A 17,117-nucleotide genomic window follows, 5' to 3' on the forward strand; every position below is an offset into this window, starting at 1 on the left:
AGGAGCACACGCAAGCCAGGCCGTGGAAGTCCCTTTAACGATCGACTCGCGGCGTCCAATCAATCCCGAAGGTCGAAAAAAAACGTGGAACTCGGACAAGTACCGTGTACTTTCGTCGCGTAAAATTGCCGCGGCGCGGTCGGCAAGCGCTTTCAGATAAATAAACGACGTAATTGAGCAATTATCCGCGAGCGGTCCGAAGGTAGCACACGACTTTTGTAAATTGAAGGGTTCGAACGGCGGAGTGGAGTCACTGAAACTAATGACAAACGTTCCAGAAGCGGCCGGGGATCGATCGCCACCGCCCCGACCGGAGACTTTTTTCTCGGTCCGGTCGACGGAATGCTAACGTCGAGAAGTAATCGGCGAGGATGACTGGGCCCGATCGAGGCCCGTCGATCGAGGCGACACGATCGATTCGTTCGATTTCTCCGTGGCCGAACATTGCGTCGTGTCCGAATCGTAGTCCCGTCGGCCAGTCAAAGACCGTGGTCGATTTGCATGTTGAAACAGCTCGTCGCCGTGGGCAACGGACTCTCCTCCGCCTCTAACTCTATTTCCTTCCACGCGGTAAATCATCCTCCGCAAATTGGATCGTGAATCGGTAACGCCGTGGATCCGGGGCCCGAGTCGGTCCACTCCGGACCGGGCCTGACCGCCGCTAATGTTTTCCAATATCCTCGGCCCCGGCGCGAGACAATGCGAGAATCTATTCCCGGAGAATTTATGGCGGGAACGAATAGACCCGACGCGACGCGAAAACGCCGAGCTGCGAGCAAATCACGTGAGGGGATCGGCGCAGCGTTTCCTGACCACGCTTAATCACCGTCGGTTCCGCTGATTACACGTGATTAAAGCACCCCGGCCGATCAGCCAACAGGTAAAAGGGTTTCGGTATACGAAACCGCGGATTTGTGCCCGGGATCCTCGTGTGTACGTGGACAAGGCCCGTTCAGCGTAGAGGTCGGAGGGTCGGAGGTGAACCGTGGGACTCTCCCAGGCGGGGAAAACGAAATTGCCGCGATCGTTGCAAAAAAAAACCGACCAATTTCGATCAACGGGCCTCGCTTGTGTCTTCCTATTCTGGGCTGTTTGCCTTTAGAAACAGTTTGTAGTGATTTTAAACTGCGAAACAAAAGCTCTCTCTCGCAAGAGGGGAGCAAAATGTCAGAGCTTTCGGTTTAACAACCTGGAATCTCGTGACGTTGATTAAGGAGATAGTTCTGATCAAGGTAGATCGTGGCGTTCGTCAAGCAATGGTCTCAATGCGTGGACAGGTCTCAAAGGAGACCGACAATAACGTTACAAGCGAATACAGCACCGGATGGAGAAGATAAGTGCTCCGAAATGGTCTTTTAGCGAGCGAGTACAGCCCGGCGGCCACATCGCGGCGATTCTCGAGAATCTGCCAGCCCGAAGGTTGGCCCCTCGACTTTTCTGGGCTACCGTTCCAGGAAGTGTCGTCTCGGCGGGGAAGGGAACGCCGGGGAGAATTTACAATGCGCGCAATTAGCCGCGGTGAGATAATATCGCGAAAGTTCTCCGACTCTTCCTAAGCTGTCCTCTCTCCCTCTCTCTCTCTTTCGCAGTCGAATCTCGTAGGCCGTAACGGGTCCTCTTTTCGAGTTCAACCGAGAAACCGAGGTGCTGATAAACGCGTAAAAAATACAACGGAACGCACGCGGAACTACGTATTAACAATACGAGAAACGGAGGAGCAGATAAAGTTCTGTACGCTACGGGAATAAACAGTAGAGCGAACAGAGTACTTATTGTCTGGGATGACCGTAACAGTGCAAATGCTAATGGAGAATAAGGGGGCGGAAAAGTAGAGAGACGGAACAGTAAAGCAGAAATAGAGCGAATCCCGTTCCCACGACGACCGTCCCATCAAATGCGGCTGTGTTTTAAACTGCATCAACGCTGCCGACTGTTTGCAACAGAAACTAAACCCTTCCATTTTCGAATTACCCAAACTCTGAAGTTCAAAGTCCTAAAGCTCGACTCTTCCTAGGCTCAAGTTCCAAAGCTCAAGTGTTTCCAGATTGAAGATCTTGGCTCAATGTCCTAAAGCTTAAGTGTTCCTAGGTTCAAGGTCCCAAGGCTCAACTGTGTCCGAGTTTAGTGTTTAAAGCTTCTTGCAATGTCTTACTGTCCAATAGGTGGCACAACCTAAAGAAACTAATGTGTGCGACGTTCTATATTTTTGAAAATAGAAGAAGTAGGCTGTACTTATGAAGATAGAAGAAAAATATACAAAACATGTATTTTACATACCTGATCCTTGGCAAATTGAAACCATGTGTTGATGATCACTGGCAGTCGAGAATGATGATAGTGTTTGGTTGTTTTCACGCTGATGAATACATCATCTAAGTTCGTCGAAGGCGGTGCCATCGTTGCTGTCGCGATCGCGGAGGTTACCAATGATTCTTCGTTGATCAATTTCCTGGATGCAGGTACCTCTACCAGAACACTTCGGCTATTCACCTCTACCATCATTTCGTCTACCCACTGAAATAACGAATGCGACGTCTTAGCTACCGTTATTCATTTCTACAATTTATTTCCTATGTAATTACTTTCGAAGACTTCACGCGCGAGTCCTAATCATTCTTAATCGCTTCAAGCAGTTTGAATAATTTTTTCGCAACGATCAGTTCGACGCATGCGCGCGAAAGTAGGTTATGTTGAAAAGCTTATAATTGCGCTGCAATTTTTACATTATCAGTAAATCACTCGTTTCCTATTTTGTATATTGAAGTGTTCTTGGTTACATGATAAACATAGCCATAATAATCATAATCGTGACATTTACGAACTGCGTAGCAATACCATTGATATAGTCAATGTTAATTGATTTCGAACAGAAACCCGGCACGTGCATTCACGGCAAATTTTTATCGTGCCCCCTTTTTATCGTACCCCAAGAATAAAAACAAACCCGTCCGGGTAGACTTACCACTCTCGATTTGTCGTCTAATTAACATAACTAGATATCGTTCAGCAGTACTTCCGAACGCATTGATTTGCGCACTTCTTTTGAACTACACCACTGACCGTTACACCGACGCTAACGACATCTCTCGAAACATGGCACCCGTGATTTAATGAGTGCAAAAATTTTTATAATTATTTACGAACGATCTAACCCGTACTTAAAGGTAGGCCTGCAGATTTTCAGGAGCATCGTAGAAATAAATACAGAGCAACGTGGCTTTGTAAAGGAAAAAGTTGTACGAACTGTCAGATTGCCCAACATATTCAAATTTGATCGAAATCGGCGCGACTTTTCTATTGTTGGTGTACTTTTTTCGAATGGGTAAGACCGAGAGTGAACTACGTGGTTGATAAAAATGAATAGCGAGGTAAGAATAAAAGTAGTGCGAGCGGGTAAGTGAAGGTTTTGACAGTTACCTGACGTGGGGCGACGGCTTGGTAGAGAAGGATCGTGGCATAAGCGGTTGCGAGAACAAGTGCTAGCGCCTGAAGGCCTCGTCTAGTCGGCAAGCCACGGGGCATTTTGGCGCCACCGGTGGCCCCGGCGAAACCTGCGCCGAATTTCACCGAGCGGCCCTCCTCCTCGACGTTCTCGCGTTTTTCTCGCTCGAGAACGATCAACGTCGACCACCCCGCATCCTTCTCCTCCTTTTCACGCGCGTAGAATACTTCAGTCATAACAACACACCGCCGATAATCACTTGTCCCGTTTCTTCTCGTTGCACCCTCGACAACGCATCGATTATCGAAATCTAGCGAACACGAACTCGAAGATTGACACTTTTCGATAGTTCTTTCGATTGACTGTCGCACGAATATCGAACGCGATCACCGAGGGAGAGGATTATTGCGTTTGTTGCGTAAAGAATCGACGCACGAAAATTTGTAGGTGCAATCACTACAACGTGACTCCTGTGATGATGACAGTGTCATCGTTTCGCTAGCAGTTTCATCGATTAGTTTTTGATTAATCGAGATATTACCGGTCGAAATTCTTTGCGCGATTGGAACTTCGGTTTTATCACAATTCCGTGGACACGGGAGAATCGATAAAGAAACAGTGTCGCGATTGACAGTCAATTATGGTTGTCACGCAAGTTCGAAAGCACGCAACAAATGACGACGCACAAGCATTCGCTGCTACCCGGCGCGCGACGAGCCACCGACTGAACACATGGCCAGTCGTCCTGACTACGCTGTAAACATCGCCATAGCGGCCGCGTGGTGGGAGGGGAACGAATCGTGACGTGAGTGGCACAACACCAGGAACCAATGGAGGGGATGACTTTTTAAATGAAGCACCGCCCCTCCCTACTTTATAGTCGACACACGTCATATTCGTGACGCTCACACTTAAAAATTTAAATATTGAAGAGTAACCTCATCGACTTCTCTTTTATTTTTACATTATAATAACCAAAAAATTCTGTAACTTTGCTAGATTTTAAGTTTTATTTGAAACTTTTATATCGAAATGATCGATCGAATATGAACGATAACGTTGCAAATGAAATGCGCTCATTCAGGTCGGGATAGTTACTCTTGGACGTTTCAGATGTTTTGTATTACAATATTTAATTATTAAGATCATTAGTATTTACATTTGTACATGATTGAATGCACTTGACTGTTTAGGAAAAGAAATCAGAAAGGTCAATCGTAAGTACTTATGATGCACGTACATTCCAGCTATGGTTATATCTCAAAACTCGATTTTGAGTACCTCGAACGCTATCATCTCTCCCCCGTCATAGTCTGTTAATAAATTTGCTCGCGCATGATCAGAATAATAAAAAACTTTTTCGCGTTTCCCATTATTGAAATAAACGTTTTCCAATCGCAGTAGAAAATACGTTTCTACACTTGGAAATTTCATAAATTTCTAAAACAATTACAGTTGACAATATCGTCACGATAGCTGCCAGTTTGCACTTTTCAAGATCCAATTGTATGTGCGTTCATCGCACATGATTCACGATGCCCTTCGTCGTAGGAGAACTATACTATTGTACAACTTAATCGCCGGACCGAGTCGAAGTCCGAGCAGAGATACCAAATCTTCTTGGGTCAGCATTAGAAACGCCTCGCCGTCTATGTTCTATAAATAATCAATTATTAGATTCGTTCGGTAACCTCTAAGTGAAGAATCAAAATGCTTACGTGTTTCCTAAAAATGTTTCCAATTTCTTTGCAATTGGGCATACTCTGGATGAATTTAATCACCTCCTCGTTCGACCATCGACGAGGATTCGTATTCTGCCTCGCTACCACTCTATTCAAAGCGTTACTGTGCTTCGCCCATATGTGTGGCGCGTCTGGTAACGGATTGTAACCGGGATTATACACAGACTGATATAGCTCCATTCGCAACTGTTTATCAGGCATATTTGCAGCGTAGGGTATAGTCGTCAGCGACGAGTCGCCGTAATTTGATAAAGAATACAAAGGCTCCTCGGATATCTGTCGTCTGTGACAATAAAAAACAGCGATATTGTCTCGACCGAAATGAATGTAACAGCACTAGCTTCAAAAAAATTACCTTTTCTTTCGCTTTCTCAACAGCTCATCATCGTCAGTTTGTCCATCGCTATGGTGATGCTTCGACTTGCTCGACCTTAACACCACGCGTTATTATTTACCCGCACAATCTTAGTGTTTACATAAGGACAAAAATAATCGTGTTACTTACTTCTCCGAATTTTCAGACTTGTCGTTCTTATCAGACAGTTCACCGTCCTCTTGCTTAATGTCTTTTTCAGTCTTCAGTAACCGCTCATCCGCGAACAACAATTTCTCGGGCTTCTCAGACTTTTCCATCTTAATTTTATCAGTCTTCTCTGTTTTCGGCTTGTCCAGCATGTCGTCCTCGAAGTCACAAGTCTCATGTTTCAGGTTCAGTCTGTCAGACAGTTGCCTGACCTTGTGAAGATTCTGAGGCGAGTAGGGACAACCCGACGCAGAATTGTGCGTTGCGTATTTAGGTCCTTTTACGTGTCCTATTCCTCTACAGCCATACGTTCCACACTCTGGCCTATCGTTCAGGTTGTCCGGAGCTGTGATCGAATAAATAAATTAATATTATAGGTTAACAAATATTAACCTATCATTCCAAATTGGCCTATCGGTATTTTCAGTCTTACTTAATGGTGGCTCCAGAGGATGACCCGTTTTCATACACCAACCCATAGGATGTATGTCCGGCGAATCATCGTCGACCCAGTAAGCATGATTCTCTGGCCATCCGTCGAATCGTATCTTCAACCTACAATATAAATCATTTTAATTTTTGCTGATCTGACTCACGAAAATAAAAAAGATTCTTATCATACGAACATGTGATCTTTAACGTCCTCGACTGTTGCCACCCTTATTAATTGGGGCACCCTTTTATCGACTGCCTCTAATTTCATTCCACGCTTGAATCCGCAAGGCGGTCGTTGTTTGAAAGCTCTTGCCGGTGCAACCGTGGATCGAGTTTCTTTCAAATACGCGTCCCACGTAAATGACTTTGGATCTTTATAATCTGAAAAAAAGAGCATTTTTGTTTGATCCAAGGAACGGCGACAGAGTCGAGTAATAAATTGAGGTATTATTTGCTTACTATTGGGCGGTGTGAGACTGTGACCGTTATGATGACACCATCCCACCGGATGAATATAAGGGGAACTGGCATCTGCCCAATAGTCGTAAACCTCATCCCAAGAATCAAAATGAACTAATATGCGAGAGTCCATTAGGCCTGCTATACTAGCTACGCAAACTAGTGAAGAATGCTTCCTATCTACTGCTTCCAATTTCATTCCTACACGAAAACCAGTTGGAAAGACCGACTAAAATAAAAAGAAACGTTTAACAATTTTGATGGAATTTCTAATATAATTAAAATATGACCACAATTAGCATCGCTTACACTTTTATTCGGAAATATAGTTTTTGGTGCTGCAGTAGTTTTGCAAATTTTTAGATAAGCATTCCAATTGAAATTATTGGCAACATATCCCTTTGGCGGATCTAATCGGTGACCATTCTTCTCCGACCATCCGACCGGGAATATGTCCATGCTACTGTCCGCATTTACCCAGAAATCGTAATTCTCTGGGTACCCATCGAAATGCAGGCGTATTCGATGGCCTGTTTTCAAAAGCAGAAATTAATAGTTTATTTCGACGTGAAGAAATATTTCTTTTGAGATGGAATTTTAAATGACTTGCCTACTACTTCGACGACTGTTAAGACACAATATCGGGAAGGATGTTCGGGATCGATTCCTTCCAGTCTCATGCCAACTTTGAAATGATTTTTGCTATATGGGAATGGATCCTTGAACAACTTGACTGGAGCAGCTTTTGCCTTGCAATGTTCAAGATATTTGGGCCACGAGAATCCGAGTTTTCCTGTCTGCCAAGGATACTACATACAGAGACACACTTATAAGCAGTATGTTTCAAGAAATGCGGTCTTGTAGGCCAGGTTTCACTTACCTTAGACTCGGCTGAGTCTCCTTGGCTCTCATCATCAATTCCAGCAATAGTGTCCTTCGTGTCCTCATCAGTTTCAGACTTTACCTTGTCTTGCACCTTCTCGTCAGTTTTATCTTCCATTTCTTTCGACTGCTGTTGCTCCTGTAGTAGTCTTTTACGTTTTCGTTTCGCGCGTAAATCTCTGTAGGAACAAATATTTCAAGTTCAGATTTAACTCATTAAAGAATTAAATAATTCTTGTAAGAACATACTTCAAATCTTTTTCCTTCCGCATTGATGGTTGTTTCTTATTAGCTTCTATTATTTCTGTACATGATGGACTACATGATATTGGACTTTCGAATTCTGCGGCCAAACCGTAACACCCACAACCCTCACAATGGTACATGGTGTCCGCAGAAACAGTTCTGGATTTCCTATCGTCCGCTGTAAATAAAAGATATTTAATGCAATGTCAATAATACCTCTACCTTGAAAAAATATTCTGATACCTACATTTTTTCTCAGAGTTCACGTTATTAACAGTTAGTGGGCTAGATTTTGAGGAATTCTGTGTTAAACAAACGTTTTCCTTATCACCAATTCCATCTTTTCCTTGTTTATTGTTTTCGTCCTCATCTACTACTTCCATAATACCAAATTCATTCATACAGAACTGTAGAATATACATGTTATTATATACTGCATATTTATCTGTTTACTGTGAAAATATATATATAACTCACCTTCAACGTGCTTCCAGGGAGAGTGCCAACACCATCCTTCCAATCCAGCACCTTTGCAGCATCAAAGTTAGAATCATTCGTGTGACTGGTGTTTATGTGATCTTTCATGTCATCGTGATTAATGAGCTTTGTATCATGCTTATTGTCTGATATCGGCTCGGAGCAACTCGTCCGCGTTTTAATAATTTCTATTTTTATGTCATCATCCACGCTGGTGTTCAATTTAACACTTTTTTCCTCGCTAGGGACCACTTTGATCAAAGTGATATCATCATCGTTTTGCACTTTCTTATCCTTATCTTGTTCAGATTCTGGACTGCTTAACGCATAAGTGACTTCAACCATACTATCTTGCGGCGATTTCGATAAGTTCTGCTTCTTCATACGTTTCTCGCTGGATCCTCTTAATATATTGCTTATTGTTTTCTTTCTTTTCTCGGGCATAATGCTATCGTCCTTTTTGGGGATAGGAGTAATCACAGCAGAGTCAGGGTTCTCAGTAATTTTTATACTGTCTGTAGAATTATTGTTTCCTTTGTTAGCGCTCAATAAACTCATTTTTGCAATAGGATGCAACGGCGGCGGATGTGTGGCTGAATTTGTTGCCTTCGATTCCCGTAAAACTGTAATGGTTCCTTTGCTTTCTGTGCTAATTTGGCCATTGTTGATTTTTAAATTGAACATACTAGACTTAGTAGGTCCACTCTGCTGAGGAATACTGACTGGTAGCAACAAATTCGCCATATGCTTAGGAGTCTGACTCTGTGACCCTGTAGTGGTACTAGTTGATGTTTGAGCCAATTGGGAGATAACTGGTGCAATCACTAATTTTGGTTTAGCTATTTGAGTTGTTGTTAAAGCTCCTATTGAGAAATATTAACAAATCAATTAGTACTATTTCCAAAAAGAAAAAATAAGTTTGAGAGGAAGGAGATTTAAAAAATTTATCACCTGCAGGAATTACTACAGATTCGCGTGACTTGTTTGGCTTGATAAGTGTTCCAAGATATGCGAATGTATGCTTGCCAGCTTGTGCTGTAGCCTGATTTCCCTGAGATGAACTTAGCGGCACTATCTGAGCAGTAGATGCATTGGATTTTCTAAGCAGTATGTGTTTCTGGCCTTGAGATGTTGCTGTTGTACTGACAGTGTTAATTGGTCGATGGATTACAATATGTTGTTTATTCTGAGAACTAGTAACCTGACTTGGCCCTTGTATAAACACTTTGTTTTGTCCAGCAACAATCTAAAATAAAAAAAAACACAAGTGTTTTAAATGTTCACAATTCTTGTAATTGATTCAATGATCTTAACAATTAAATGTAAAACGATCGTGTCAATGAAGCAATTGTATAACTTGATGCAACTCTTTAGAAAGTATTTTTCCTCAATTTTGTATTACAATATAACAAAAAATACCTTTTTGTGAATAAAATTTTTTAATCTAATCTATAACCATTTGCTTATGATTCACTACATGAAAGAGATTGAGGAAATATATATTTATTACAGAAATGTGTCACTCACTGTCACCACTTACACACAGAATGAAATGATTTCAGGTTTTAAAGATTTATATTACATATTAATTCACTTAAGACATGATTGCACTTGTTTGCACTCCACAGTGGTTGCTTAGAGTATATCAATTATTCTGGATCATTTTATACAAGTATAGGTTACTATGACCTATATAAGTAACCATGCAGTTTATTGTAGCATATAGTACAAAGTACTATATCTACTTATGTAAGAATCATATTATATATGCATATATTTACAATTAATAAACTTTATTATAATTATCACTCGATATACAAATTATATAGCATAAACTAAAGAAATGTGAATGGTTTAAAAATACTCGGACAAAATATTCAAATATAATCACCTGATTGTTGACTGGATTAATAATGGCAGCAAGTTGAGTGGCATTCGACGAAACCAATGTCTGATTTGTTGTTGTCGGTGGTGCCGAACGTAGTTTACTTTGTTGAATATATAATAAAGGCATAATGGGTGTCGTTGGATCGTCTGATTGTGCAGTCTCTGTACTATTCTCATCAACATCGTCAACAACTATTTCTTCCTCCATTCTGTCAAGCAAATAGAACAGAAATATATTTTACAATGATTCACAAAACTTTTACATTATATACTACAGTTGAATTTCCTCTTGTAACAGTGAAAATAATGAGACTTTGGGCAAGACAATTAATTTGTACATATATTATTCATCTAGAAATATATTGCAATTAAATATCAACAAAACGTATAAAACTCTAATAATTGATCAGTAAAACTACAGGAAAAGTTGGTGTCACAATGTCTAAATTATCGAAAAAAACATCACAATTTTGGAAACAAAAATCTAAAAATTATAACGAAACGATTGAAAAATCATGATTGCCATGAGAAGAATAACGAACTGGTTTTATAAAATGTCGTTCGTGAAACGAATGAAAAGGGCAACCACAAAGGAGAACTATGTTATTTTTTTTACAAACCTAAAAGTGTAGAATGTCTCTTATCAGTCAATGGAATTGTTGCTAGTTACATAATTCGCAAGCATTTGCAATAAAAAAAAAACAATGGAAAATCCGGTAAACAGTCAAACGAACACGAAGTCTTTAATAATAAACACGGTGGTATCCGCGAATAGCCATAACTGGGCGTTAAGGGGCTCGCTAACGTGATTTGAAACACGCGCCGAACTATTATTGTTAAGTGGAGTTACGTTATTAACTTTCACACATTCAAATGAGCCGCAGAACGTCGAACAGCTTGTTTTTCGCATTCTACGTGGAAACGACGGCTCGCGGATGCAAACGATTTTAATGGTTCGAATACAGACATCCGCGTTCAAATACTTTTACAAATTCGTCCCCGTCGCGCATCACGAATCACTCGCGACGAACACAACGCGCACGCACACTTCCCACACTGGAATAAAAGACACCGTCAAACCGATCTAAAAATCGATCCTTTTCACCAGGATCAAGAACACGGGCCGAGCAATTGCCGTGAATTCAATTTCCACAGGTTTCCAAACGATATTCTCGACATATCTTTTGAGCGTTCGAACCTTCATTCTCCGTACGCTACAGCTACATCCTCATAGGCTCCGACCATAGTAGCGACGGCGCACCAGACCGGGCACCATTGGTCGATCCCTGCTACACCAAGGAACGAGTCCGCGATCTCGACCAATCGCGAGACTCTTCGATACATTGCTAACCGCATTCGATGTATGTACAGATTTTTCCCAAGCCCCAGCAATTTTGAAATCGTTCAAGGATCGTTCGTTTGCCAGATCGATAACCATCGAGCACGGGCAGACGTTCGGTCGATTCGAGTTCGATCGTTAGAACGAGACGCAACTTCGAGACAAGAACGACGATCATTCTCCCGCGCAAATATTCGTTCGTGGGGGAAAAAAGGACGACCAATTTGCGTCCGTCCAGATCGATGCAAAGATGGGCCAAATATCTCTTCGAAAAAATCTGATCACAAAGGGGAAGAACGTTTGTCGCATTATGCTCTACGATCGAGGTACAAGTTTGAATTACGATCGATACGCGTGGCGTCGTTCAGCTACTAGCATAGACCGTACGTTGTTTGGGGATAGATGTTCACATCGAGTTAGGCTAGACATTAGATTTTATTGCTTTGGTTTTGCAGAGACCTTCTCCCCCGATTCGAACCAATGGCGGACAATATCAGAGTGACGTCGTATTGTTATCGTAACTGGATTGGTCGAGCGAGCAATACGTCCGATCAGAAAAAGGATTCTGCCTTTGAAATAGCAATTTCGGGCAGCCTTTGCGAATTTCGCGAATTTAACGATCAATATTTCATGCCGTATAAACGCGTGAAAATATCGTGAGTATCGATTCAAGGAAAATGCTAATTGGGAAAGTTATTTCGCCGGTCGAGCTAGCGCTCGAGTTCCGATTTCGATATACTTCTGCGTTAACCTCCAAACTATAAAACTAATACTCGTAATGCTCGTTGGATTATTGATTCGCCTTCAAATATATTCCGTTTACATACCGTTGTCAGAGATACGAATTTCTATACATTTTAATGCGTAACAGATATAAATTACCATTTATAAATTTCTTGTTAAATAATTTATTATAATTTTTTAATAGTCTATAAAGCGAGTTACAACGTAATAGTAACGATAACAATACTACCTAACGACCACTTGCAGTTAAATTTCAAATTCCGGAATACGATAAAAATCGAGTAATAACATTGTGGAAAAAAGAATATTTTCAATTGTTGTTCTGTTTACGCCGTAAATGTTTCGTGAAGTTTTGTTGTTTCGCGAAATAAATTATGTTAGTTGTAGGCATCGGTGGGTCGTATTTGTTCCAACAAATATATCGAGGTTACTTAAAAAGTTTTCGGCAATTAGAAAACAAAGGATCACTCGTTGTTGCAACGTAAACATAATAAATATCTCGTTGCGAATACGTAGAGGTAATCATTATTGAAGTACACAAACTCGCCACTGTTATAAGTATCCCGATTACGAATCGGTGGTAAATTAAAAAAGAAGCAAACGTAGACACGCGAAGATCGTTCGTAATTCTGTGAAAAAATCCCTGGGAAGTTTCTGCACATTGTGTTCATTCAAAAAAAGAATTTATAACATTTTTCTAAGTACGCTAGCGCGAGAAGTTACGGAAAGCTTTATAGGTATATACTAGGATAAGTGAATGTTGGTCTAACGAATTATGAGCGGTAATTTTAAGGATACACTCTAACGGGCGATCGCCATGGAAAAGAATTACCTGGTCAATCGAGATCTGAACATTCGATGATGCCACTGTTACATTTTACACTCGAACTGCAAATTATATACATAAGAAATTATATGATAATAAACTCACGTTTTAAAGTTGTCAGTCGCCATCATATGCGAGGAGACGGTATCATTGTAAGTGCGCATGCGCATCGAACCATGTTGCTTCTGCTGTAAAGACTCGTTCACATTCGTACATCACAAAATGCCAGATAAAAATATTTTAGTCACTTCAAAAATATATATGCATTTAAACACATATAATTAGGTTTTCATTTATACGTTATCGATTTCGATTTAAAATAGATCAGATAAGCACGATTTACTAGACACAGCTCGCATGAGCGCAATATGCTATAATGTTCAAATACGTATATAATTTCTGTTTACAAGTGGACGCATATACATTTAGATTTCCACATGGCTAGAATCACAATTAATGATTTTGTTTAGGTTGCAGTACGAGATTACTCATAAATGTTTTAGCGTTATTATAAGTGTCACTTAGTTATTGCTTCCTGTTAGATTCACTTGAAAAATTTATATCCTTAAAATCGAATACCGCATACGGGCCTGAGCTCTATCAGAACTATTCCGAACCCAGTATGTATGAGGTTTGGTTAGGTCTCGTTAGTAGTGTTGGTATTCAAAGGGTTAATTTTACAATATGCATTAACTTATCGTTTGGCAGTTGCAATTTAATTAAACATGATCTCGAATTGCGATAACAATAAATTTATTAATTTAGGCTTTGTACAACCCAAGTTCGCTGAAGTAAGTATATTAAATCATCGATTGAATTGATGGCTAACCATTGTAATGTTTTCCATCGTGAAATAAATATCTTAGCTTATAATTATCCAATACAGTCATTTACATATCTGTTCATGTACTCTTAATATAAAAATGAAGAATAATTATGAGCAAGTGACGATTAACGATTAATGACCAACTCTGACTCTGGTAACCCCATTGAACATAATCTTGCGGGAGATACGCTTGCGTACTAGAAGTTCACCGTAGTTTTACTTCTGTTAAAACTTTCACATTTCGATATCGATTAAAATACTTTTACTACTAACTGAATACTAAAAGAAAAAATTATAAAATAATATAGTTCTTTGAATTGCTTTTCTTTTTTTAGGAATTTCTAACATCTATATATATGCATACTTCAAAATATAAGGCTATAACTTGTAGATGCATAGTATAATTGCGTTCGCTATTTAAATTTTAAATTTTACGTGTGTGAAGCCAATTTTTCGATAATAATTTTCGTTGAATATGCAATGCTACGAAACATTTAACATTTCTTTATATTATGATCTTTAATAGGTGAAATACATCATTACCATGTATATTATTCTTTATGATTACATGATCTTTGATACCTAGCATGAATATATCATTTTTACCTAGTAACTAATTATTGTATTTGTTTAGTGTTTTAGAATAAGCTGTGATAGAGTTTGACTTCATTGCAGTACATAAATCATTTATCTGTTTAAATATGTCTTTTGTCACAGGATAGGACGTGCCCAAAAATGACCACGAGTAGGATAAAAAGACTTCAGTTGTATCATAATCGATGACCTGAAAAGACATGGATATACAAGCTCAAAACATTATTGACTATGTATGAACTGTCAGGTAATAGTAATGCTTAGTTTGCAACTAGGACAGCATTTTTTAAGCATTAGTTCAGTACAGACATGGTTTTAACAAATCCATACAGAGTAGTTCTAATACTATTGTTATTTTTAGCTTAGAAAGGGATAAATTGTGGCACTGACGCGAAAGAAGATTATGTAGATTATGCTAACAAGAGGCTAAGCTTTATGTATGTATGTCTTCAGCTGCCTTAACATGTTATAAAAAATCTTTAGTTATAAATTGTAAAAATAATCATCAGTGGACAATTTCTTAAAATAAATGAAGCACCTCACATTGCTTTGTAACTATTTATATTGTTTTAACTATTGTGTAATCACCTTTTATTGATGTACCCATATAGAAAAGCATTAGGAAGAGACTATTGAAAGCATGCAGAAGAAGCCTTCTCCAAGAAACGGAAGATCACATGAAAGAAAGCATATAAATTACGATTGCGACATGTAAGATAAACACATCTGTTTCTTAATAAAAATGTATGTGCATAATGACACAGTTTTGTGATTTGAAAGGAAGATTCTGCGAGTATGGGGATGTTTTACGGTATTCGCATCATTGCACGTGAACTTTACACAGGTCCCCGTACTTAACATGGTAACTGAACAGTCTGTTAGTCATCGATCGACGGAACAATTATCTTCCCCTATCTTTCAGTGGCGTTGCTTGGATATACTGGCTCATCGCGGTAGGATGAACCAGTTCTAATCTGGTCTATCCACTAATCTGATAACGGGGTTATATATAACACAATTACCTAATTGAGAAAATATCATTTTCTATTGAAACATCGGATTAATTATACTTCAATAACTCCGCCTGCATACTGTATCATATAGGATGAATCACTTAACCCTTAATGAACGAATGTTGTTTGATTTAAAGAGTAACATACACGGTGGCAGAACATTTTTTGCTATTTTTCTCTTTCACAAAAATGTAATTGGCAGAGTTAAATGACTCACCCCATATATTGTTTAAAATAATCATTGTCAGAGAAAATTGTACAGTCCGTTTAGATGTTACATACAGAAAATCTCATTACAGAACATCTGTAATTTCGCTATCACATAGAATTATATAAAAACCTACGAGTAAGTAAGGACAATTAATCCCTTAAGGGTATTATCACACAGTCACGATGATAACCTTATTTAAATTTTTGCTGTGAATAATCAACCACGTGGCAAAATTGACGATCACGATTAATTCGTTGAATATTTTAAGCGTTCGCTTAAGGGGTGACAGTGCCAGAGATAAATACGGCGAAAATCTGTATGTGACAAAGACAACCGTGCAAAATGATTTTGCTCAGTGAGAAGCGCCGTGACCCGCGTGTCCCACCCCTCGCAGGCCAAGGGGGTGAACTGAGGGTGCGCGCTGAGAGATCAGTCGTGTGGAAGAGGCTAACGCCTAGCCTGCCGACAGATCGCGGGTTCGGTCGTTCGTTGGTTGGTTCGTGACAACCCTCCGCGATCGTTCTCCCGATCTGTTCGTTTAATCCTGGCAAGCCGCGCGTGATAAGATCGATTAAAATGCATCGTCGCTATCGTTGCGCTCGCCCTCGCCGCCCTTAGAAATCCGAGACGTACAGTGTGCACCCCAATCCCAGCCTGGTACTATGACTTCGCACCCCTTCGGGTCCACGGGTGCTCGATGTAAGCTCCATTCGACGCGATCATCCCCCACCGGGTGTTGTTTCCGTGCGGGAGTGAAGTGTGTGTAAACGGTCGACGGAGTGATAGGGTATAGGTAAGCCCAGAACTGGAGCGAACGGAGCTGAAATCACTTTTTTTCGGGTTGTTAACGAAATAAGAGTCGCCGACTGAGATTCCATAGAAAACTCATTTGCAAAATTTCTGTACTGTTTAATTAGCGGATGGAACTGCGAGGCACCAGCAACTGATAACGGTTCGAGCTCGAAAGTTTTGTTTATACTGTGCCGGAGCGTCGAATCTCGTGAAGGAACAATTCGAAAATAAGGCATTATTCAATTGTCAGCGAAGCAATTGATGTGACCGATACGATTTTCTGAATTGTTTCCAACGTTGATAGCGCTCGAGTGGAGAAAGATTATATAGTACATCGATGCAAAGTTTTGAATTCCCGATCTATGATTCACGGTATCAGCGACTGCCTTAAACAGATTATTACGAGACGTGTGCCAGTGTGAATGAGTCATCGACACTGGATTCTTAACAAGGCTAAAAGTTTCTCTGAGAACTAATTCCGAACAGAATCGGGGCGCAATATCGAACCGCTTCTTACGGAAGGAATGTAAATAAATTGAATATCGGATGCTGAGCTTATTCGTGGAACGGCTGCTTTGTGTAACCAGGGATTATACTCCCACATGCATTAATCCTGTCCTCGCTTGGCTTGCGATAAACATTGCTGCGGGGTATCTGTCCGCCGGATCAAGTCGCTGGC

At 40.3% G+C, this 17,117-nt stretch overlaps 2 protein-coding genes and 1 long non-coding RNA gene across 10 annotated transcripts in view; 1 reads left to right on the forward strand and 2 right to left on the reverse strand.

Moving 5' to 3' along the window:
• The window catches only part of Fng (Fringe glycosyltransferase), a 70,887-nt gene extending 66,734 nt beyond the window's left edge, over window positions 1-4,153 (reverse strand). The window contains exons 1-2 of the mRNA XM_078190745.1: window positions 3,418-4,153; window positions 2,278-2,514 (exon numbers count right to left, since the gene is read on the reverse strand). Coding sequence (XP_078046871.1) covers window positions 2,278-2,514; window positions 3,418-3,678 — 498 coding nt within the window. The 5' untranslated portion in view covers window positions 3,679-4,153. The remainder of the gene's footprint in view (window positions 1-2,277; window positions 2,515-3,417) is intronic.
• Window positions 4,154-4,565: 412 nt separating this feature from the next.
• L(3)mbt (lethal (3) malignant brain tumor) lies at window positions 4,566-13,234 on the reverse strand. Of its 4 annotated transcripts, none has more exons than XM_078191220.1 (16): window positions 13,108-13,234; window positions 10,098-10,302; window positions 9,158-9,452; window positions 8,207-9,069; window positions 7,977-8,136; window positions 7,733-7,907; window positions 7,482-7,662; window positions 7,212-7,398; window positions 6,911-7,131; window positions 6,602-6,830; window positions 6,334-6,523; window positions 6,141-6,262; window positions 5,690-6,053; window positions 5,540-5,614; window positions 5,161-5,467; window positions 4,566-5,098 (listed from the first exon to the last, which is right to left on the reverse strand). In XM_078191220.1, exons 1-16 carry the CDS (start codon window positions 13,170-13,172, stop codon window positions 4,973-4,975), a joined length of 3,765 nt encoding a protein of 1,254 aa, XP_078047346.1. In that variant the 5' UTR covers window positions 13,173-13,234; the 3' UTR covers window positions 4,566-4,972. The 4 variants fall into 4 exon arrangements, with proteins under 4 accessions (XP_078047346.1, XP_078047349.1, XP_078047347.1 ...); XM_078191223.1 differs by having other exon boundaries at window positions 7,212-7,410; window positions 13,108-13,133; XM_078191221.1 differs by lacking the exon at window positions 13,108-13,234 and adding an exon at window positions 13,009-13,046 and having other exon boundaries at window positions 7,212-7,410.
• A 391-nt stretch (window positions 13,235-13,625) lies between these two features.
• Window positions 13,626-15,169, forward strand: LOC144475387 (uncharacterized). 5 transcript variants are annotated; one of them, XR_013494866.1, is made up of 4 exons: window positions 13,626-13,793; window positions 14,546-14,669; window positions 14,789-14,859; window positions 15,034-15,169. It is a non-coding gene; the product is annotated as an uncharacterized LOC144475387 (long non-coding RNA). The 5 variants fall into 5 exon arrangements; XR_013494865.1 differs by having other exon boundaries at window positions 13,629-13,793; window positions 14,784-14,863; XR_013494864.1 differs by having other exon boundaries at window positions 13,632-13,793; window positions 14,784-14,859.
• The last annotated feature ends 1,948 nt before the right edge of the window (window positions 15,170-17,117 follow it).

Source organism: Augochlora pura, chromosome 9 (assembly GCF_028453695.1).
Source record: "Augochlora pura isolate Apur16 chromosome 9, APUR_v2.2.1, whole genome shotgun sequence".
Lineage (NCBI taxonomy): Eukaryota > Metazoa > Arthropoda > Insecta > Hymenoptera > Halictidae > Augochlora > Augochlora pura.